The 25,140-nt window shown below is 38.2% G+C and overlaps 1 protein-coding gene across 13 annotated transcripts in view; it reads right to left on the bottom strand.

The window, feature by feature from the left end:
- Positions 1–25,140, bottom strand: part of SLC10A7 (solute carrier family 10 member 7) — a 311,758-nt gene that overhangs the window by 190,976 nt on the left and 95,642 nt on the right. For 11 of the 13 annotated variants that reach the window (XR_016035306.1, XM_055405228.2, XM_088827985.1 and 8 more), the window contains one exon: positions 11,177–11,215. Coding sequence is in view for 5 of the 13 variants with exons in the window: in XM_055405228.2 (XP_055261203.1) it covers positions 11,177–11,215 (39 nt within the window). In the remaining 8 variants the exon portion in view is untranslated. Of the gene's footprint in view, positions 1–11,176; positions 11,216–13,457; positions 13,529–20,419; positions 20,435–25,140 lie in introns of those variants that run through there. The other 2 variants (XM_088827993.1, XM_088827995.1) reach the window with 2 other exon arrangements.

Here is a 25,140-nt window from a genome sequence, read left to right as displayed (position 1 = left end):
TGAAACAACAAGCTTTACTTTTAAACATATATATGCATTTTGACTATAAAGCCAAAAATAAATATGAGAAATGTGAAATTTTATCTGACGTGATTAGGAAAGGGCTTTATAAGTATAAAGACTATGGAAAAATCCATAAAGAGAAAGGTGGACACATCTGACAGATATAAACTTAGACAGAACTTTAAACTTCCACAATCATATACAAAATAATTAATCCCAAATCACACACAGCATCATATGCGAACATTAACTCAAAATGAATCATAGACCTCAAATGTAAAAAGCAAAAGTTAGAAAACATCTAGAAGAAAACATAGACAAAGAATTTTGTGATTTTGAGCTTAACAAGAATTTCTTGCTGCTGCTACTGCTAAGTAGAATTTTGTGATTTTGAGCTTAACAGGAATTTCTTAGAGAACACAAAAACCATGAGCCATAAAAGAAAAATAAATGGATTTAATTAAAATTTAAAACTTCTGCTCTTTGAAAGACACTGTTAAGAAAATGAAACGACAAGCTATAGACTGAAAACACTCGCAAAACATATATCTGATAAATGACTAATGTTAAAAACATATTTAAAAATTCACAATCCAATTATAAGAAAACAACTCCATAAAAAAATGGACAAGAGATTTGAACAGACACTCTCAAGAAGATACACAGATGTATCTTCACAGATGTATACCACAGATATATCTGTGATATATCTTCACAGACACCAGATATATCTGGTAATGTGTGCGTGCTAAGTTGCTTCAGTCGTGTCCAACTCTGTTCGACCCTATGGACTGTAGCCCACCAGGTTCCTCTGTCCATGGGATTCTCCAGGCAAGAATACTGGAGTGGGTTGCCGTGCCCTCCTCCAGGGGATCTTCCTGACCCAGGGATAGAACCGGCCTCTCTTATGTCTCCTGCACCGGCACGCAGGTTCTTTACCACTAGTGCCACCTGGGAAGCCCCACAGATGGCAAACAAGCACATAAAAAGTTACCCAACATCATTTGCCATTCAGTTCAGTTCAGTTCAGTCACTCAGTCGTGTCCGACTCTCCGCGACCCCATGAATCACAGCACGCCAGGCCTCCCTGTCCATCACCAACTCCTGGAGTTCACTCAAACTCATGTCCACAGAGTCGGTGATGCCATCCAGCCATCTCATTCTCTGTCGTCCCCGTCTCCTCCTGCCCCCAACCTTTTCCAGCATCAGAGTCTTTTCCAGTGGGGAAACACAAATTAAAGCTAAAAAGATACATCACTAAACACCTATAACAAGTTAGTGTTAGTCACTCAGTTCAGTTCAGTTGCCCAGTCGTGTCCGACTCTCCGCGACCCCATGAATCACAGCACGCCAGGCCTCCCTGTCCATCACCAACTCCCGGAGTTTACTCAAACTCATGTCCATCGAGTCAGTCATGTCCAATTCTTTGTGACCGCATGGACTGCAGCCCACCAGGCTCTGTCCATGGAATTTTCCAGGCAAGAATACTGGAGAGGGTAGTCATTCCCTTCTCCAGGGGATCTGGCCAGCAAATAAAGCAACTAGATTCCTCAAGCATTCCTAGTAGAAATGTAAAATGGTGTAATCACTTGGAAAATGATTTGGTGACTTCATATATTAAACATACACAGTCACCCCTCGGTATCTGCAGGTAATTGGTTCCAGAAACCCCATGGATGCTGAAATCCACAGACACTCAAGTCCCTTCTATGAAATGATGCAGTATTTGCATGTAACCTATGTATATCCTCCCATGTACTTTAATTAATCTCTCTCTCTCTCTTTCTGGTTGCTAAGGCGTATCCGACTCTTGCGACCCCGTGGGCTGCAGCCCGCCAGGCTCCTCTGTCCATGGGATTCTCCAGGCAAGAATACTGGAGTGGGTTGCCATGTCCTTCTCCAGGGGATTTTCCTGACCCAAGAATCCAACCCGGGTCTCCTGCACTGTAGGCAGATTATTTACCAACTGAGCTATGAGGGAAGCCCAATGCATCTCTAGATTACATAAAATCCTTGTTACAATGTAAATGTTATATAAATAGTTGCGGATACAGCAAATTTGTTTTCCTGTTTGGAACTTCCTGGAATCTTTTTTTTTCCCCTGAATATTTTTTATCTCATTTGGTTGAATTTTTGGATGTGGAAGGTAAGGATACTGAGGGCTAACTATACTACAATTATAGTAGTTTTTAAGAAGCTAGTTTTTAACACAATGTTCCCACAGAATAAGTTATATATTGTAAGGTACTTTTCTAAATCAGCTTCTGATATACTTAGAAACAATCTAGAATCTGATATGCTACTTTTTAAAAACACCTACATTGGCAGATAACCAAACAAAATCCAGTGTCCTTAGAAGCTGCCATTAAAAAAAAAAAAGAGCTTTTTTTAGTATTTAGAAGTGCTAATCTTCTATTTGAAGTTTTATAGTTAAAATAAGTGGTCTTTAAACTCCATGGGGCCAAATTATCATTTAGGGGTGATTAAAAATCAGGTTGCCTTGAGAAACACACTACGATACCATTTAAATCCAGGAATTTTACACTTCTTGATGCCAAGACAGTGCATTTAGTTAGATCAATTTAGTTAGTTCTAAAACCTAGTCCAGAGCCTAGCACACAGTAGGAAGTCCACTACTTATTAATTTGCATTAATAAAACTGATATAAGGTCACACAATGACATGCAGTGAATTGAGCTTTAAAAAAAGTTTGATTTCTTAATTTCCAATGACATTCTACCATTTCTAACAACACATTGATTTCTAAAAGTGCTAAATGCTTACTTGGAAACCTGAGTCCACAATGGAGCTTAGATACGTAACTTTGCTGTCATCCTAAAGACCAGTAGTTAAAGAGAAGGTTCTTTTTGGTTGGTAGAATCCACAAGTTTAAACAGTTTATGCATCCTCAGATGTCCTCTGCTTCTTTGCCCATGTGCAGATTTGTTGTGGCAAGGCAGTGAGATCTGAGTCAAAGAGGTATATGAAGAATGGAAAATTATTACCTCATCCCCTTGCCCTGTCTTGGGACTTGATATTCTCACCTTAAGAATCTGTAATGCTGATGAGGACAGAAAACTTAACTGTTTGACTCGCCACACTATCATCCACAGATCCCCCAAATATTAGCTTAATAACTAATAACCAAGTTAATCATGGTAAAATTTTAGCTTGGAGAAACAAAAACAAAGAAATTAGAACTATCTACCACATTATCATCATTTAATACTAATAGTTAGTGGGTATCTCCTACTAATGGCTATAGACTAAACAGTTCTGTAGTTAGGCTGAATTAAAATCAAGGAGATAGTCCCGCTTTTAACCAACTACTAAGATCCTGTTTCTCAAGGGCCCTTTACTAATATCCTGTCCCTCCCCCACCGAATTTATATTTATTTATGTTTACCTAAATCTATACAGCAGCAAATACTTTTCCAGTTTGGAAATGGTGACATTTTAACAATTAATAAAAATAAAACTGAAAGTACATGGCATTTGTTAAAGGGTAATAAAATAACTTCAGTAAATTGGCTAGTTCTACACCAGTAGATTTCTTTAAATAGTAATGAAATCATTGCTTTAAAAAAAATCCATCATTATTAAAAAAAAAAAAAAAAAGTTGCCTCAGCCTCCACCAAAATTAGATTTGTAAGTTGCTGGTCATTCCTATAATTAAATCTATGTCACAAATTTGCAAGAAAAATGGTCACTGTGACTAATGCATTTACTTGCTACACAAGTCCTGTCAGACTGCACAGAGCATTATACTGCTATAATGGAGTAGGTAAGGATGCTATACATTTTTATGAAGTAACAAAGACCATTTTTTATTTACAATGACTGTGCTTCAGATAAAAGTTTGTTTGAGAAACGAATGCAAATACAGCTATCACAGGGTTTTCCTGACTCAAGCAACATAGCACACTTTCACCCCAACAGACAAGCTTGGCACACAGGCACACTGCCTGTGTTTTCTAGACGAGGCTCAGGTAGGAAATATTATAATGAGACAAACATGAACACGGTCATGTTGCCAGAGTCCCTGATTCTGCTCATTCGCTCATCTGACCTCCCCAGATGGTTTTAAGTCACCTCTCTGCTGAAGTGATTGAGAAATGACCCGAGGGACAGTGCTTCCACGGTCTTAGGAAAGCGTTGCTCAAAGTGGAAGTCAAAGTGAGATGACTTAAACAATGCACAGAGAATTAGTGATAAAACTTTCTTTATAAAAAATCTTTTTCAGTTGTTCAGATTGTGGGAAGAGACAGTTCTTGGTTTGGTACTTGTGCTAATTTTATTTCTTATCAAAAGCAGAACAGGCCATTGGACTCATAGTCTTGTGTAGGCAGTGGAGTACAAATTTCTAGTAGCTGTTTTCTGTTCACAACAAGATTAGTTTTTATTTGCCAAGCTGATGTAGATTTTTGCTTTAAAGTAAATTTAAATTTTAAAAGTCAGCTTTATTTAATTGATAATACAAATAATATGTTGACATGTCAAGTCATAAAGGTGCCTGAAACTTGGAAAATATTGTCTTGAAAGCAAGTCACGTCTTCCTTCTTGTCTTAATTTATTGTTACTTATTTTGCACATATTTATGCTTTATTTATTTGCTTCAGTATCTAGAAAAGTTCCTTGAATCTAACTGACTCTGAGTATACATGGGTTAATTTTATACGTTATTTTCTTATTTTGTGCCATACTGCTAATTGAACCAATGGTACTTTTTATAGAGAAAGTAGTCGAGTCTCAGAAATCTAGCTTCATCGTGTCCATTTACTCCAGGAGGTAAACAAATGAAACACATGGCATCATGATGGATTTTGCTTTATAAAGGTAGAAACCAGCTTCCTAATGTCTAAATATAATTCATAAGTTATTTTAAAGCCCAGGATGGGTTATGTAAAGTTATTTAAAGCCCAGGATGGGTTTTATCAAGTCCATAGGCATAAAATGATAAACTTGAAATAGCATCCTGTAAGGTAGTACTTACATCCAGTAGTCATGTATGGATGTGAGAGTTAGACTGTGAAGAAAGCTGAGCACTGAAGTATGGATGCTTTTGAACTGTGGCGTTGGAGAAGACCCGAGAGTCCCTTGGACTGTAAGGAGACCAAACCAGTCAATCCTAAAGGAAATCAGTCCTGAACACTTATTGGAAGGTCTGATGCTCAGGCTGAAACTCTAATACTTTGGCCACCTGATGGGAAGAACTGATTCATTGGAAAAGACCCTGATGCTGGGAAAGATTGAAAGCATGAAGAGAAGGGGACGACAGAGATGAGATGGTTGGATGGCATCACTGATTCGATGGACATGAGTTTGAGCAAGTTCTGGGAGTTGGTGATGGATAGGGAAGCCTGGCGCGCTGCAGTCCATGGAGTCGCAAAGAGTTGGACACGACTGAGTGACTGAACTGAATTGACTGAGTGACTGACCTGAATTGACTACTGCTCAAAAATTCAGTTGCTTGCATTATTCAGTATTGTGCATTATAAACAAGTCATGAATTTTGGGGGAGAAACTAAGATCTCATCTGAATGACTTGGGTTGCTTAAAATTTTATAAAAAAAATTAAGGAAAAAAATCAGCCATAGCTTTCAGTATTGCACAAAATGAGTATTCCATAAACATAAACTAAGTTAAAAATCGACATCCTAGATTTAGGTGAAAGGAAAACCAAGTTAACAATTAAGTACCACTTAATGGTACCACTCTTAACCTTCTTCACTAATATTTGAGGTTCTTGATCTGATTTTTAAAAAGCAATGTTTTTAAAAAGCAACACTCAATGAGTAACAAAGTTAATGTGCTTCCTCTCTAATCATCTGGTGTGTGGCTGAGCACATTTTTGTACAAGAAAGGAAAAATTAAGGTGATAAACATGTATTCCATGCTATTAAAACACAGCATTTATGTTTGAGACTTTTTTCTTTAGGCAACTATAATAACAGTATCAGTTAATTCTTAAATTTTTCTACAAGGATGGGCAATCATAACCAATTAACCAAAGCAAAGAGGGAAGACAGAACAGTTGGGTAAGGGAAGAAGAATATGTGCTGGTTAGTTCTTTAGCTCAAGGTAAGCAGTTTTTTTTTAACCCATGGTCTAGCATAAAAAGAAATACAATTATTTGTCTTAGAATAGCTTCTGCTGGTTACAGCAATGGCTATTTCAAAGGAGAATTATGTAAAAGAAACCTATTTCCTGATATTTTAAATGAGATTTAGAAAGTATATAGTGTAGATCTTAAAGATCTTTATTAGACTGCTGCTGCTGCTAAGTCACTTCAGTCGTGTCCGACTCTGTGTGACCCCATAGACGGAAGCCCACCAGGCTCCCCCTTCCCTGGGATTCTCCAGGCAAGAACACTGGAGTGGGTTGCCATTTCCTTCTCCAATGTGTGAAAGTGAAAAGTGAACGTGAAGTCGCTCAGTCGTGTCCGACCCGGTGTTATCAATTCACAAAAGCGACTTAATTTTGTTTAGGACTCTTTGCTGCTATTTCAGAACTCCTTACATTCATGTTGCCATGAATTGCTATAATGTTGTATAAGAAACTTGTTAGAAACTCAGTTTGGCATATTGACTTTGTTACTCACTAGGGTTTCCCTTTGGAGAAGGAAATGGCCACCTACTCCAGTATTCTTGCCTAGAGAATCCCGTGGACGGAGAAGCCTGGTGGGCTGCTGTCCATGGGGTCGCACAGGGTCGGACACGACTGAAGAGGCTTAGCATGTTTGCATGCATTGGAGAAGGAAATGGCAACTCACTCCAAAGCTCTTGCCTGGAGAATCCCAGGGACGGAAGAGCCTGGTGGGTTGCCATTTATGGGGTCGCACAGAGTCGGACACGACTGAAGTGGCTTAGCAGCAGCAGCAGCAGGATTTCCCTTTAAGATTAGGAGCTACCAAAACTAATAAAATCGACTGAGGGATCTAAAAAGAAAGGCTTCTACTTTTTCCTTTTAAACTTTAACTTCTAATTTTTGAAAACATGGAAACACTGAAAGTAGCCTCCAAACCAAAAATGCTAATGGTTTAGCAAATCATGTGATCTTTTTTTTCAACACAGCCAACTCTTTTAAAGAAATTATTCTTTAACTGGAATTTTTCAAAAAGTTGCCAATATCTAAATCTATTTTTTTAATATTTCTTTTGAAGAGGAAGTAATATATGAAATGGTTGGACTTGAAATACACGGATTGACAAAGAAATATATTTACATATACACATATAAAATTTCATAACATTTTCATTATTCAGGGTGGTTAACGATCAAATTTTATTAAAGTCTCATCAAGAGGGAAATCTCAGTACACTTATTATGCTCCACAATTATTGTAAACCAAACAATTTAAATGAGGGGAGTAGATAATAACATTAACTTCTCAACTTAAAGTAATCCTCTGTGGCACAATTTTAAAATATTCTCTTGGTCTGAAATTTATGTAAATTGAATTCATCTATCATTAGTTATTACCAGCCTAGCTATATTTTAAAAACAAAGTTTTCTGTAACAATTAGTTCTTTAAAAACAGTGTTTTAATTAGACCTGGGACATTATTAGACTAGCTATAATAAACATGTATAGTAGTTTATTTGGTATATCTAGATGTCTGAAGGGCTTCCCTGATGGCTCAGTAGGTAAAGAATCTGCCTGCAAAGCAGGAGACACAGGAGATGCTAGTTCAATCCCTGGGTCGGGAAGATCCCCTAGAGAAGGGAATGGTTGCCCTCTCCAGTATTCTTGCCTGGAAAATCCCATGGACAGGGAAGCCTCGTGGGCTACAGTCTAAAGGGTAGAAAACAGTCAGACATGACAAGCTTCTAAGCGTGTTTACACAATATCTGATAATCAATAAGGATGCCCAAAGAGTTCTTTCTTCAATAATTCATCTTATAAAAGCCTTTCATTCAAAGTTTTAATGTAATCTGAAGGAAATAGCCTTCTCAGACTCTATGTTGCAAATACAAAAGAAACAGTCACTCAAAACCAGAGAATAGTCACTGAGTCAGTATTTCAGAATTACAGGACTTGGTCACAGATAACCTATTTTTTCATTTTATGAATGTCCATGGTCATGCACCAACAATCCACGGTAGAACTTGGACAAAACCTAGACCAGTTATGTCTACTACATCATTCAAGTATTTTATATAGATTATCCCATTTAATCCTTACCGCAACTGTACAGTTTATCATTACCTCATTTTATATATAGGGAAGGTTTTGTGGTTAGAATAGTATTCAGTCAAGTAAGGATTTAAAATCCAGACCGTCTAACTCAAAAATACATGCTGCTATCCGTAATCCTAAATTTTAAGGGTAGATGGATGCTTTTCATATGTAAGAAAATATTCTAAAAACCACTATAACAAATACCACCCTTTAGGAGTAACAAAATAAAACATGAAGGTTATAGTTTGGAATTTTCTTCCTCTAAAATAAGTCCTTTTCCAAAGCCCAACTCAAACACCAACTTCTCCCTGAAGCCATCTCATATTATTCAATAGAGCTTAATCTCTTTATTGAAACACGGACAATTGTTGTACACTGCTCTTTTGCAGAAAGGACTAGCTATCTCTTGTACATTATTTTTTCTTAGTTAAAGAAATCCAATTTATAGCCCTTAGCAAATTGCCACATGTCCCAACCTCTCCAATGGCTAGGTAGGACCATAAGGCTAAGTTCTACAATAAGACAGTACTACAAGTATGATGTTGGAATTCCAGGAATGCTGTTTAAAGAAAGCAGACTCAGGTTTGAGGAGAGTGCTTTTGTGCTTTCCCAAGGTAAAGCCCTTGCTATTCAGGCTGGAGCTCCAATAGCTATCTTGGACCATGAGGCTATGGATCCTGGAGGAGGAAGCTCTTTCTGACCATGAAGTTCCCATACCACACTTGAAAAGCCTCCTTCCAAATTTTACATAATAGAGAAATAAACTTTTATCTTGTCCAAGTCACTATTATCTTTTTATCAGGTAAATAAGCTGAATCTAACTAACTGATTTAGTTCAGACTTGCATACAGTTCATAAGGTTTGTTTGTAACTATGGAGGAGAACAAACAAGTGAAACTAGAATTATTTCTAGTATAACACTGGAACAAAACATCTCCAATCCTAACTTTTATTCTCAACCCTTCTGGTAATTTTCAGCTTTGGGAAAGAAAAAGGAAGGAAAGGAAAAAAATGGAATCGCTTCTGCCTCTCTGCCACTCCTCACACCCTTTCCTCTCCTTTCTTCTTTACTAGCTAAGTCCTACCACATTTCAAGGTCCAACAGCAAAATTGTTTCTCTTCAACCTTTCAACCCAGAGTTCACATCTGACAATCATATATCATCTAGTAACATCTTTTGTTTGCTTTCTTAGCTTTTTGTATTTCTTCTTCTGTGCTACCTTCATAGAAGAGTGGGATGATGTCACACTTTTATGCAACTCTACAGCTTCAGTAAACTACCTCTGTGGGTAAGAGATCAATAAATACTTCTGATTGACTCATTCATGTAAAAAGGCGAAGAGACGAAAAAGAGCAAAAGACTAAGGAGTGAGAATGCATGACTTTTTAAAAATGAAAAAGCATAACAGAAATCCAAAAGAATCCCTAGAACAAGTTTGACTTCATTGGATTTTACGGAAGAATCTGATCTGGTAGAACAAATGTCATGATACATTTATTGTTCATACAGTCAATGCACAGCTCAGACTGTACTTAGTGAGCTTGTCCTCCAACGGAGGGACTGTATTTTGCTTTAGTTACTCAGACAATTGTCTTAAAGTTATTTTCTCACTTACACTAGGCATTTTAAAGAGTAAAGGATCCAGCTTAAGAAGCCATGTTTTGATAGTGGATATATATGAACCCGACCATAGCCAGTCAAAAAACTGGCTTCCAACAAGGACATATCTTACAGACAGTATGTTATCAATTATGACACCGTTCAGAAAGTAATACTTGGATACGTGAAATAATGACCACAAAATATTACTGAATCTAAAATAAGTGGCTCCAGAGATTGTTTTCATTAAGTAGACTCTATTATCTCTCTTCTAAAACCCAAAAATAAGAATACACCATGTAGAATAACATTACCACTTCTTTAAAAATAAGGTAGAATCTAAGCATGTATTTCGCAGAAGGTCCATCACTAGAAGCTCTGTGACACTGGGCCATTACAAGTTATACAGGACTGTGCAGAATTAACACCACGGAACAATATGTTTTAAAGTTTTAACTACATTTAAAAACATAAAATAACGAGTGACATAAAGAACATTTTAAACAGAGGTAATTGATATTTGGCCTAGACTCATGAACCAGTTTGTCTACCTCACTGATTCCATTCTCAATTTTTTGTAAATCACTGCACCACATACCTGTTAATGAGCTACATATCTAAAAGTACAACATTCTAATTTGTTTTCATGAATTTTGAGCAAAGTTTTAGGGAGGGTATAAATAAAACCCTCAACTGACAGAAAACCCAGCTTCTTTCTCAGTCTCCATAACACAAACCAAGCCTTTGTTATATCATCTGTTTCAGAGATAATGGTTAAAAAATGCTAAAACAGGATTGTCCTTATAATAGTTCTTCTTATGAAAAATGAACTATTTCAATCTTTTTATATACAATTTATAGTTCACATGTCAAAAATACTGTATTTTCTTCCAAATTACTCATAAGTTATTTCCTCATTTCAAATTTTCACAGATTTCTCAGAAGTATCTAAGACAGTAGATTCTTTGACAGTGAAATGTACAAAATAAATGACATGTCCACAAGTAAATTAGCATTCCCTTTCTGACCAGCTGGGTCATGTTTCCTTTTCAAAATCCTCAGTCCCACTGATACAAAATAACAATAATCTAAAAGACCTCATTAAATGATCAATATATTGACATAACCTCTATAAGGAGACACATAGTGTTTTAATTGATTCCTTGAATCCATTAAATGGAATATTAAACCCAAGCCTCCAAATTATATTGTAAGTGAACATTTCTTTTCTTTATTAACTAATTTTCTTTACAGTGTGGCGAATGATACATTACAGGATTCAAGATTTTATATTTAACCAAATTAAAAAAAATAATGTCTAATTTTCACTAAATCTTTCATACAAACATCACAACAAAAGTTATAAAAGAAAAATTAAATCATGTTTACTTACCAAAAAACTTCCAAAGGCTGAATTAAATATTGCAGCTGCCTATAGAGAAAATAAATGGGGGGAAAAAACTCACTGAAAGTAAATAGGAAAAGGAAAAGCAAAAACTATCATTCTCCCATCCCCTCAATATTCAACACCTTAAAACACTGACTCTGTAAAGCAAAGTTAGTCACCGCTTACAATAATTGCCAATGGCCTATCATTTACTAAGATAAGCAAGCAAAAAAGATTGCCATGAGATGCTTTGATCCTATATGACAGTACTAAAAAACCATCACCAATAGCAAATCAAAGCCTTGTTGTTATTGATTTTGCTACTTGACACTTAAAACAATCACAGGTTGATTTATTCACCCAAAAAAGAAGCAAAAGGAAAGAAAAGAAAGGAGGAAAATTCAAATTATTGGGAAAAGGAATACCAGAATTGTAAAGCAAACAAACATGAACTACTCTTCATCAGAAAGCCTAAGTCCTATGAGCTACACTCAAAGTGAGATCTGCAGTTCTCAATGCAACACACATTAGAAATATGAACAACTAGTTGTTAAGCCCATGGAAGTTATTGCTACACCATTAATTCTAAAGTAAAAACAGGCAAGAAAAACTTCCACTTGGTGTTCAAAATTTGAAGAAGAAATATTTGACTTTCTGCTTACCTAAATATCCTGGGAATACATAGTAGATACACTAAAGTTCTTAGCTTTAAATCAATCACTATATTCCATGAAACTATACCTGAATTTCTGAGAGCTTCTCACGTGACTCCAAAAAGATAAAAACTCGTATAATATCCAATTTGATGGGGGAGAAAAGGAGAGAAATAAAAAATAATAAAAGGCAGAAGGAGGGGTAGAGAAAACCCATTGACATCTCCCGTAGATCCAGAGCAGAATTAAATTAAATTAATCATCACGGACATTAGCAGCCACATTGTAGTAGGAAGAGGATGTCAGTTTAGCCAAGTTTGAATAAGGTCCAAAGCCAAGCTAAGAGATGTAGCTGAAAAATGCCTTCTGCTCCAGAAAAGAATGCAATGAGAGTGCATGGGTAATGAGATCCCTGGCTCCAGAGAGCTTAGCTCTCCTATTCAAGTTCATAATTAATTCAAAGCTTTGATAATTTCATTAGATTTCTCCTTTGCTGGCCCTATCAATAAAAGATGGCACTGGACCACTGCTCCTCTGTGGCATCAACACAGACACAGCTACAGACCAGGGAAACCTCTGCTCCCTGGCAGGGACAATGGCATATGGTCTTCTGTGTTGTACAGGGAGCAGAGGGAAAAAAAAAAAAAGATTCGGCTAAATAAAACATCACAGATGACAAAGGTAAACTATAGTAACATATTTAATGCAGTTTCCTAGAGTCCCACCATGGATGATTCAGGAGTAAATTTGATGCGTGGAGAAAAATAAATAAAAGTGAATAAACAAATGAGTTGCGGGGAGATCAATAGGGAACTCTGCCTTCCTTTCTATAAAAATGCACCTTTCCCACAATGTTTATTTCTAGACTCTATCTTATGCTTAGAACCAATTTCTATTTCTAGTAAATGAATGAAGTATTCCCATTTGGATTCCTCTTCTTTTAAATTTTTTCTTTTCAGTGCCTTTTGCCAGTCTTATACTGGGATCACTAATGGTTTTTCTCCAGCATTACAAAAAACACATGGAACATCAGAAGGAAAAAGACTCAGAAGTCAAAGTAAAATAAGTATCAACTATGACTCATTAGATCAAATTGCCAGACTACGACTATCCTGTTCTTTTAACCCAAACCCAGGCAATACATTTTACGTGGATTGAGTATATTCCCACATTTTATAAAATGATGGTGATGACAGTGATGAGATATCTTAAGTATCCAAAGATGCTGCAGGCCATCTTCTTAGCTGTTTTCCTGACAGTGATGATGGATTTGAAATCATTCACCATGCAGTGGGCTCTGATAACCACTGGTGATACAGCTGACTAAGGTTCTGGGTAAATAGAGAGTTTTTAATTGATATATAAAGACACGCATATCCTTTGACTTAAAGGGGAATTCCCAGTTCCTCTGCATGAAGTGCGAAGCCCTCCATGAACATGTCTCCGTCCATCTCATTTACGCTTCAAAATTTATATTCTGACAGCACCAAACCACTTGTGATTCCCTGCACTCATGCTGTTTCTTACCTCTTTGCTCTTTGGCCTGGAATGTCTTTCTGCCTTCCATGACCCAGGGAACTCCCATTTATTTTAGCGACTCAGCTTAGGCATTGTCATTCCAAGAAGCTTCCAGCCACCTCCTCCAACACACATACTCCACACTTCTAGGTGGCCTGAGTGTCCCCATGCTTGCTGCCACAGCATCCTACAATTCAACAGAGTTCTGACACAATCTACCCAGAAATAGCATCAGATTCCCCAGGTTAAGGATTCAGGACCATAAGACTGTCCCCATTTCAGATGTCAATCAAAAGTCAAGGTTGTCACCTGTGCTTCTGACTGACTGGTTTTAAATCAGAGCTTCCAATGACCAGTCCAGTCTAGTTTGATTAATTTGCTGGAGCAGCTCATAGAACTCAGGAAACCAACTTACTCACCACATTACTGCTTTATATTATACTATATAATTATTTTGTATTATAAAAGACCATAACTCAGGAACCACCAGAGGGCAAGGAGTGGGGAAAGGGAGTGGAGCTCCTCTCTCATCACGTCCAGTGCTCACCAATTCAGAAGCTCTCAGAACCCATCCTTTAGTTTTCTGTGCAGGCTCCATTACAAAGCATGACTGATTTAAACATTGGCCTTGGTGACTGAACCAAATAGTTCAATGAACCAATTCATTGGTGACTGAATCGACTGGCGAGTTTAATGACTGAACTCCAGCCCCACTCCCCACCCCAAGAGATCCAACCTTCCAATCTCTTATACCCTGGCAACCAACCCCAGTCTCAGGTTAACTAGGGGCTTTCCAGAAGTCTCCTGATTAGCATAACAAAAGACACCTTTCCAATTCTCTTCACTTCAGAAATCCAAGTGTTTTAGGAGCTCTGTGCCAGGAATATGTATTATGTATTTCTTATTGTAATCATGAGGTGAAGTCTCTCAGTTGTGTCTAGACTCTTTGCGACCCCCATGGACTGTAGCCCACCAGGCTTCTCCATCCATAGAATTTTCCGGGCAAGAATACTGGAGTGGGTTGCCATTTCCTTCTCCAGGGAATCTTCCCAACCTAGGGATCGAACTCTGGTCTCCCCCATTGCAGGCAGACTCTTTACCATCTGAGCCATGAGGGAATCCCTAATTGTAATCATACCACATTACTATTCTGTAAATGTATAGGTATAGGTACACACACACACACACACACACACACACACACACACACACACAGATAAGAATAAAAAACACTTTTTTCTAAAGGGATTACAAAACAACCCCTTCTTAATTATGGTTACATTGGAGGGGAATTGGGTGGGGGTCATTTTTTTCATTCTGTTCTGTCCCCCTCCCCCCCCCCTTTTTTTTTATTTTTAACGTTTTAAATTTCTATTTCTGAGCAAGAAGATGCTGAGCCATTTATTGTTTGCATTTTAAATCTCTTTGTGTTAAAAAAATGTAATACTTGTTTTATTTTTAAATAAGATTTCAATCTCTAGTTTGCACAATAGTGATATCTCTGCTGCCTGAGGTTGGAGGCTGAGAACTCTCTAGAACACATGTCACTGTGCTGAGTGTATGAGAAGCCATAGGATGAACAGAGGGCATCTTCCACGTGTATCTGCGGCATGTAAATACTTGGTTTTGAAAATAAACCAAAAATGCCCTTTTATTTTTATAATAAAACAAACATGGCTACATACAAATTTCATATCCTAAGATCAAACAGAAAGTGAAGAGGAACTAAAAAGCCTCTTGATGAAAGTGAAAGAGGAGAGTGAAAAGGTTGGCTTGAAGCTCAACATTCAGAAAACAAAGATCATGGCATCTGGTCCCATCACTTCATGGGAAATAGATGGGGAAACAGTGGAAGCAGTGTCAGACTTTATTTTTTGGGGCTCCAAAATCACTGTGGATACTGATTGCAGCCATGAAATTAAAAGACGCTTACTCCTTGGAAGGAAAGTTATGACCAACCTAGACAGTATATTAAAAAGCAGAGATATTACTTTGCCAACAAAGGTCTGTCTAGTCAAGGCTATGGTTTTTTCCGTGGTCATGTATGGATGTGAGAGTTGGACTGTGAAGAAAGCTGATCACCAAAGAATGGATGCTTTTGAACTGTGGTGCTGGAGAAGACTCTTGAGAGTCCCTGGGACGGCAAGGAGATCCAACCAGTCCATTCTAAAGGAGATCCATCCTGGGTGTTCATTGGAAGGACTGATGCTAAAGCTGAAACTCCAATACTTTGGCCACCTCATGCAACGAGTTGACTCACTGGAAAAGACTCTGATGCTGGGAAGGATTGGGGGCGGGAGGAGAAGGGGATGACGGAGAATGAGATGGCTGGATGGCATCACCGACTGGATGGACATGAGTTTGAGTGAACTCCGGGAGTTGGTGATGGACAGGGAGGCCTGGTGTGCTGTGATTCATGGGGTCGCGGAGAGTCGGACACGACTGAGTGACTGAACTGAACTGAACTGAAGATCAAACATGAGCCACCAAAGACAATTTGTTCTGAAAGGAGGATCCTCCAGGATATATGACTAGACTCTCTTAGGACATGAGTTTTCTGTAAGCCATACTGGAGAGGGTCCGCTTATTTTTAAACAGAGGATTTCATTTATTATCTCATTTGCTAGAATCAACTTAATTACTCATTCCCCCTCTAGAATGTTTCATCACAAGAAGAATTTTGTCTAATATGTACAAGATTGTCTCATCACTGCCTAGAACAGCATCTGACTTGTAGTAAATCCAATAAATATTACTAAATCAAAGAATGAATGAATAATTCTTACGTCAACTAAATGCCCTGAACAGTAACATTTTCAATATTAACTCAGCAACCCCATGTGCCAAGTATATGCCTTGATGTAACCAATGCTAAATAAAAGAGCTCGAATTGAGGTGGGTATATTTTTTAGGTGGTTTTTTAATACTGAGTAGATTGACTTCCTTTATATTACACATTTTTAGATAATATATTGCTTTTAGTATCATATTTACTTGCTATATGGTATTTTCAGTTCAGTTCAGTTCAGTCACTCAGTCGTGTCCGACTCTTTGCGACCCCATGAATCACAGCACGCCAGGCCTCCCTGTCCATCACCAACTCCCGGAGTTCACTTAAACTCATGTCCATTGAGTCGGTGATGCCATCCAGCCATCTCACTCTCTGTCGTCCCCTTCTCCTCCCGCCCCCAATCCTTCCCAGCATCAGAGTCTTTTCCAGTGAGTCAACTCGTCGGATGAGGTGGCCAAAGTATTGGAGTTTCAGTTTTAGCCTAATGTTTAATATATATTACTGCATGTCTTTATTAAATTATTTTGGAAAATTGAGCAAGTTCAATAACAAATTAATTTCTTCATAAAGTACTTGGAATTATTTAAAATAAAAAGTTAATTTTAAAAGGGGGGAACTTCCTTGGTGGCTCAGTGGATATTATTGAGCCTGCCAATGCAGGGGACATGGGTTTGATTCCTGGCCCAGGAAGATTCCACATGCCTTAGAGCAACTAAGCCCATGCTCCACAACTACTGAAGCCCGAGGGCTCCAGGGCTCAGGAGCTGCAACTGTTGAAGCCCATACACCCTAGAGCTGCACACGGAAAATACTAAATCTGAGTGTGGCAACTACTGAAGCCCACGCATCTAGAGCCTGTGCTTTACAACGAGAAAAGCCAAAGCAATGAGAAGCCCACACACTGCAATGAAGAGTAGCCTCCGCTCGCTGCAACTGGACAAAGCCTGGGCGCCGAAACTAAGACCCAGTGTAACCAAAAATAAATAAAAACTCTTTAAAAGAGAAAGAAACAAGGACTTTCCTAGTGGCCCAGTGGTTAAGATTCTGTGCTTCCAGTGCTTGGGTCGCGGGTTCAATCCCTAGTCAGGGCGCTAAGATCCTGCATGTCACACAGCATCACCAAAAAAACAAAAGAAAAGAAAATAGTAGCTTTTAAAAAAATAACAACAGGAAAAAAAAATAATGAAGAGCATGGGAACAGAGAGTTTTCTAATTCAGGAAAACAAGTACTTCCTTTGCTGAATGCCTTTAAATATTATGAAGCCCTACCTGACAGTAAGCCCAGAACTTCACCTTCTGCAACGGCTGTGCACTGACCATATTCCATGCTCTGGAGTCACATCAACATGTGGTCCCTTTATAAAATGACTGCATTCCAAATATATGACACTGTTGAGTCCTACCCAACTCTTCTCCTCATAAAACTGTATCTACAATTTTCATAATTCTGGAACAATACCTCTCTTTTTCTCTCCCTCATCAGTCTACTAAATTAAAAGCAAAATGAGATCCAGCATTTACAGTGAGTATGAATAATCTGTTGCCAATTAATTTAAGAAACTTCTGGTGTTTGCTGTTGCATAACCTGTGAAGAGTCGGACACGACTGAGTGACTTCACTTTCAATTTTTTACTTTCATTCACTGGAGAAGGAAATGGCAACCCACTCCAGTGTTCTTGCCTGGAGAATCCCAGGGATGGCAGAGCCTGGTGGGCTTCCGTCTATGGGGTCGCAGAGTCGGACACGACTGAAGTGACTTAGCAGCAGCAGCAACCTGCTTCCTCAGTCAACATACACAGCAATGCTTACCAAAATGCTAAAATGGGACATTTATGGCTGTCTCTGAATTTCTAACAATGTTCTAAGTTAAAGAGCATGCTGTGGTAAGTATCCCACTAGTATAAAGTAATATTCCAGACACACACATGCAGAGTTGGGGTTAGGGACCATTTCGTAGGCAGGCTATATAAGGAAAGGCTTGAAATTCTGGAGGAGATAAAAAGAAATTTCTAGGAGTAGTGGGTCTTTTAACTTTTTCCTCTTTCTCTAGGGTAGAAAGCTGACATGCCCATCACACCTCCCAGGCTGGAGATGGATATTTACTGGGAGACAAAACACTTGCTAGGCTGCCATAGGAGCAGATTGCAGTTTGCGAGCTTGCGCAGTCATCACGGTCTATCCCCTAGAACTGCAGTGGGGCCACAGGGAGGATGTATAATGAACCAGAGACAGGTGCTTGTTTCCCAAACAGAAACAGCAAAGGTGGGGAGGCTGCCAGGGACAGACCACAAGGGTAGGGCAAGGACGAACGTGGGCAACTGGTCAGAGTACACTTCAATTCAGTGATGTGGCAAGATTCAATTGCAAGGGCCAAATCCTCAGAGAATTGCCATTAAACTTGATTCATTGTGAGAGACCCTAAAGAGCTGTCTTCCAAGGCAAAGACTCCAACAATGAGAGATGAAGGGCTGTGTGGAGGGGTGGGGGCTGAAGGTATGCTCTGAAGAACTCCTTCCCCTAACCTGTCCTGGAAAAAGAAACAGAAGGTGGACACCTCTATGACACAGGCCCTGAGGGCCAGATTAGAACAGCGCCAATACCACCAGACTCTGTCCATCTCTCTTTAATGAAAAAGTCCTACTCTTAACTAGGACTCTGAAGAGTTGGGAGGGTGAGAAAGTAAGAAAAGAGTGAAGCAGACCACACCCTCCTCCCCATCTGTTTATTACGAAAAAAACGTTTATGTTTGTATCATATATGTAAGCATTAAGAAATAGGTACAATTTTCTGTACTTTAAAAACGCAGATTAGGGCCTCTCGCCTTCTGAGATGGCCCACACCCTGTGGAGTTTGTTTGTCCCGGCCTGCTCTTGCCTTTTGACATGGACTGCATTCTGTCTGTGGTATCTGTTGGTGGTGTTGCTTAGTACCTAAGTCATATCCGACTCTGAGACCCCATGGACTGTAGACCGCCAGGCTCCACTGTTCATGGGATTTTCCAGGCAAGAATACCGGAGTAGGTCGCTATTTCCTTCTCCAAGGGATCTTCCTGACCCAGATATTGAACCCGCGTCTCCTGGATCTCCTGCATTGGCAGGCAAACTCTACCACTGAGCCACCAGGGAAGCTCACGATATGTGTTTCTCTAAATAAATCCACTTCCTTCCTATCACTTTGTCTCTTCCTGAATTATTTCTGCAGTGAGACATTAAGAACCTGAGCTTGGGTAAAGTCCTATCACAAAGAACAAAGACCCACATCCAGGTGGAAGGTGGAAGCTACCCAGGTGGCTCAAATGATAAAGAATCTGCCTGCAATGCAGGAGACCTGGGTTTGATCCCTAGGTCAGGAAGATCCCTTGGAGAAGGAAATGGCAACCCACTTCAGTATTCTTGCCTGGAGAATCCCATGGATAGAGGAGCCTGGTGGGCTACAGTCCATTCGGTCGCAGAGTCGGACACAACTGAGAGACTCACTCACACACACACACACACACACACACACACACACCCCAGATGGAAGATGGAATGATGATGTTGATCCTTCTGACTTCAATCAACAAAAGCTTGAATTCTGTTGACCCCAGTTTTCTGCTGAATTATCTTCTGCTCAAGCCTTTTTGTGAGCCTGCATGTACCCCTAGCTTAAAATTTCCCAGTTTTGCAATTCTGGGAGACACTGCTTTGGGAAAAGGTCTCTGATGTTCTCCTTACTTGCTGCAAGTAATATATGCTTCTTTCTCCCCAACCCCCCCCCACAGAAAAACAAATAAACATAACCAAAGATTAGGCCTAGGGTGGCAAAGAAAGGAACTTGGTTAAGCTAGACTGCCTTGAATCATTTAATACTAGAAAGTTGAACTTAATTCCTAAATACATGTCTGCTTTTGTAACAAAAAGTGATTGAAGAAACCTTGAGATCTGCCAGAGATGTCGCCAAGGAAGAGAGTAGGGGTGGGGGAAAGGTGTATGCGAGACAGCATTTCACGTATGTAATCTTTGAACTCACACCACTCAATAGATGATAATAACAACAGCACATTTTAAACATACAGTTGCGCTAAAACAAAACAAGAAGTCAGTCAAGGCCAGAGGGGTCAAGCACAGGCTTTGAAGTTGAGCTCGCCCGGGTGATACTGATACACACGCATGAAGCACTGGGAGGCACTGTCTTTGGCTGCAAAGGGTGAGGACCAGAACGCTGAGGCACCTGTGGCCAGCAGAACAGGAGACTGGAGGGGCTGCCACCAGGCTTGAGCAATTACAAAGCTCTTCTCCGACAGTCAAGGAGGTAACATGGAGCCTGCATCAAGGAGGGGGGACACAGGGTGAAATTTATTTGATTTATGATTGACTCAAGCATCACAAAGAAATGAAGCATCTTCATTCAAAGAAAAGGCAGATCAAAGACCAGTGAGGCCCAGAAATAAGCAGATGCAAAAATTTTCTCTGGAGTTACTTCTATAATCCAAAACAAAGTAGATTCCAATTAAACATCCCCCACTGAACAGAAGTTTACAAAAAAAAAATACAGACAATGTGAGAAAATTGTGCGTGACAGTAGCTCCATCCTAACACACTTAGGAAAAGGAGGGGAAATTAAGTTTTTCACAATATGCAAAAAAAAAAAAAAAAGAAAATATTATCTAAATTAGAGACCTAGAATTGGAAGGTACAACAAAACAAAACAGAAGAAAATATGAGACTAACTCTACATCTTCAGAACAGGAAACAATTTTTTAAAATAAGACACAAACAGTACACATGAAAAAGGAAAAGCTAGGGGTTGCCATGCAACAAATTGGCCAATGAGATAAAAATTGGTTTCCACTTGATGGTGGGCGGTTAGGGAGGACAGTTTCTGGCACTGCCCTTCTTCCATTCTTCCTGCCTAGAGCGGTGAAAGCTGCCTTGCATCCAGAAGAGAAAGGCCAAGAGCAATGCAGAGATAACCACTCTAATATCATTGAGCCACAGAACAAGTGCCAGCCACTCCCACCGCAAGGCATCCTGGTATATGAGAAAAATAAGTCCCTGCTTGTTTAAGCTACTTCGAGCCAACTTTTCCATTAGTTGAAGCCTCACTGATAGCAACCATGTTCATAAACAAAGGAGTAACTAATAAAAGACTAATCAGGCAGATTAGATAAATCAAGACACAAACTAGAGGAGACTATTAAGTTTTATTTAGCATAATTTCTTGTTATTATTGCATATGTTATACCACATCATGAAAAGCCAAGAGGGAAAAAAACACTGAATACCAGTGACAGTTGATGGAGATCAAAATTGCATTATCCCACACTGGAAAAGTTCCTCAACTATGTGAATTTGTATCACTCCTGCCTCTGATTCACAAGAAAGAGAACCAGCCTTAATATTTCTTTCCTTTCTAAGCATAGGTTCAGTTGGAAAAAGTACAGAGACATCAAAGATTGAATTCCTTCTCCTTGGTCTCCAACTAAACAAGGAAATACAAAATATTTTCTTTTTATTTGTAAGGTATTTTGCAAAATGCTATAGAAAGGCCAAAAAAAAAAAAAAAGCTTATAGTGTCTGTTTTAAAACTTCTAATTGACTAATAAGCACCTTAGTTGTATATTTTAGTACTGACTACTTTGTTACCACTATTTTCCTTGTATAAATTTTGTAACAAGTAAAATCTGAGTTATACTTTTCCACATTAACAGTTGAGTATTATTGAACCATACCACACAGAAGTAAATATACAGGACAGCATTAAAATGCAAGTTGATATACCATGCTCAACATGAAAGAGGCATTCTTCATTTGATTCCATTATTTACATTGTATTTTTTAAACAGCAATGACTAAAAAGTAGAATATTGCTTTAAAATCATTGCTAGATATTTCTTCTCAACAAATATATCTAAATAAAGACTACAGAATTGCTACAAGGCATTTGCCAATTAAACAAAAGATTATTTAATATACCAATAAAATTCACTACCTTAAGGACCACTTTCATTCTATGTTTTAAAAACATTACAGGAATGAAGAGAAGTCCATCTATATGCAAGTTTCAAGAAAATGCCATCTAACTGCTTTTCTGAGACTAAACATTTCTTGCCTATTTCTATGGGTCAATTTCTTGGTATCTGGAAAAAAATTATTTAGCATCCTTAATCTTGAGGTGAACGGGGGGAGCTGCTATTCTTATTTGTAACCATTCATCTCAATTCAAGCAAGGAAAAAATATATTCAAGTTACTGTTTCTGGGTGCTAAATTGAATCAGGTGTCCTCTCCTCTTAAGAAAATTAAGTTGCTTTTGTGCAAGAGTGTTTTAATGAGAACCGAGCCCGCCGACAGTGATAAATGGCAATGACACCAGAGAGAGCATGTAAGCAGGACAATGTGTGCATGCTACAGCCTTACAGCCTATTTCTCACTGACTATTCTGAACGACTTCACTGTTTCTTAAGGGGCCTATTAATCTCAAATTTAGTTATTACACAACGTTTATTTGAACATATATTCTGCGGATGATGACAGTTAATAAAGGAAATCTTTCACGAGCTGTATTTTTACATATTGTTCCAACTCCAGCTCCCAGTCATTTGATAGTATTGATAGAATAACCAGCATTGTGTGGAGGCTTTAAAGAGAGAAAAAGGCACATATATTCAGATTCCTTGCTAAGCATACGGGGACTCTTAAATAACTGTTAAAATGCATACCGAACTAAGGAATGGTAAAAGTAAAAGGACATCTTAACTGTTCCACAGAAATTGTTCAGTGTGAAACCTCATCCTTCTAAGATAAACCAGACACACCTTTGCACACTTTTAGAGCTTTGGCGCATCATACAAAATAGTTCTTGCACAAACAGTATGCATGGAAGAGGGGCAGAGAAGACAAAACCAATTTTCTGGAGGTGCAAAAAGAATCAAGTAAAACAGCTGCTTTGATGTTTCGCCTTGATAGGCTGTTTTGATAAAATACCGTGCACCTAAAATAGTGGTGATACTGTATTTATTTCTGATCACCTAAAGGCTTATGGACATGAATTTGAGCAAACTCCAGGAGATGGTGGAGGACAGAGGAGCCTGGTGTGCTACAGTCCATGGGGTCACAAATCTGTTGGACATGCCTTAGAGACTGAACAACAACAAAAGCTTATGAGAATTGTTATATAACATTTAAAGACGTATTTATCAGCTCAAATACCTTCATCTGGAATTCAGATTGTGGTTCTTGTTTCAAGAGAAATTTGCTACTTTAAGCATAACTGCTTCATAATAATAGAACCTAATAACATTAGCAAAAAATATTTATACCAGTTTCCTAAATCTGCCATATAATTAAGATGAACAGACTTACACATTTTCCGTTTCATTCTTCTGAAATCTCAGTCTTCAAAGGTGTTCATTTTCAATGAAATCAGAGTTTTTAAGTGAGAAAAGGCCCTTAGATACTATGACAATCCCTTTATAAATGAAGGAACAGAACTCCGGAGAGATAAAAGATCTTTCCCAAGGTCATACTGGCTAATGGCAAAGCCAGAAGAGAACTCATCGCCAGCTGTTCACTGTACCCCTTCTATAATGCCCACACTGCCCCTCTTACCTATTATTTTAAACAGATATTTGTAGCTTTATAATATAAAAAGGGCATACACCAAAATACTCATAGTGGTTATGCTGGGGTAATAGGATTATGGATATTTTTTCATTTGTGTTTTTCCCAGATTTTCAAGGTTTTTGTCCTGATTATGTATTTATTAGAAGAAAAGCATACAATAAATGTTATATGTTGGGTACAATTAACATTTTAGAGGTTCTCCTTTAATCTTGAGGCAAACCTTGAAAAATGCTGTGCTGGGGACTAAAAATTGCATGTCTGACCAAAAATTGAAGATAATGTTGAGAAGAAACTACCTAAATAGTCTTACTTGTTATATTAATGCTGAATATATAGAGGAACAAAGTATGATTGTAACTCAGAATATCAACTATTAAATTGAAAATATGCATTACTTATTTATTCATAGCTTATTAAACACTTGTAAATATCTAAGGTGAAGCTGAACAAAACATACTTGAAATGTAACACACAATTTGACATTACATCTTTTTTCAAATGTGAATTTTCTCAGTATCCCTGAAGTTTAATTGAACTTAATATTTTGGGTTCCCTATATCCTGCCAAAAAGGAATAACAGTTCCTTTAATTATTCATTCATTCAACACAAATTTATTAAGCAGTGTATTACACCAAGCCCTGAGAATACAAAAATAAATACCACAGAGTATCTGCTCAGAGTTTCAAGCTAGAAGACAGACATCATAATGGCTATAAGAAGATCAATGGGATCAAAGTTATGGCAGCATAGAAATTAACTACTAAAATTTCCTTTAAAGTGGGTTTTTTCAATACTTCCTAGTGATACACAAGCACTTTTCTGATCAATTAATGGAAGCTCAATTTAATGCCAAATGCATGAACTAAGCTCTCAGCACACCAACAGAGAAATTGGCCAAGAATTCCCCTAACGCTTTGCTTAGAAGGGCATCCACAAAACATAAGTGACAACCTATGTCAAGCCATCTAATGGTTCTTTCAAATTTTAAACTCTAGCTACCTAACTCTGTTATTTCTGCTCTTTTCCATCCATTAGGTCTGAGAATCTCAGAGATTCTGAAAAGGGCAATGGATCAATCCTCCAACAATAACTCTCTCATCAGCTTTTCATTAGCAATAAAATAGCTTTCCTACCACCTTCAGGGAAATAACGTACTTTAGATTTTACAGAACTGCAATGGAATTCTTCTGCAATGGATTTCTTCATCTAATCACAGTACTTTTTCTCAAAAAGGGCTACACTGAAATCACTAACAAACAGAACCTACTATCCTATTCTTCATGACTTCAGGATCAGACTTCATCATCTCGCTTAGAATTTTAGCTTTAGAATCTGTATTTTAAACCACATTATTTTCATTAACAAGTTTTTTCCTCTTCTGAATTAACTTCTGAGATCATCTTTC

The sequence above is a fragment of the Moschus berezovskii genome, chromosome 19 (assembly GCF_049115385.1).
Source record: "Moschus berezovskii isolate FMDL1 chromosome 19, NW_MosBer_1.0, whole genome shotgun sequence".
Lineage (NCBI taxonomy): Eukaryota > Metazoa > Chordata > Mammalia > Artiodactyla > Moschidae > Moschus > Moschus berezovskii.
The sequence above is the reverse complement of the archived record's forward strand: the minus strand, read 5'-3'. Positions and strand labels throughout refer to the sequence as shown.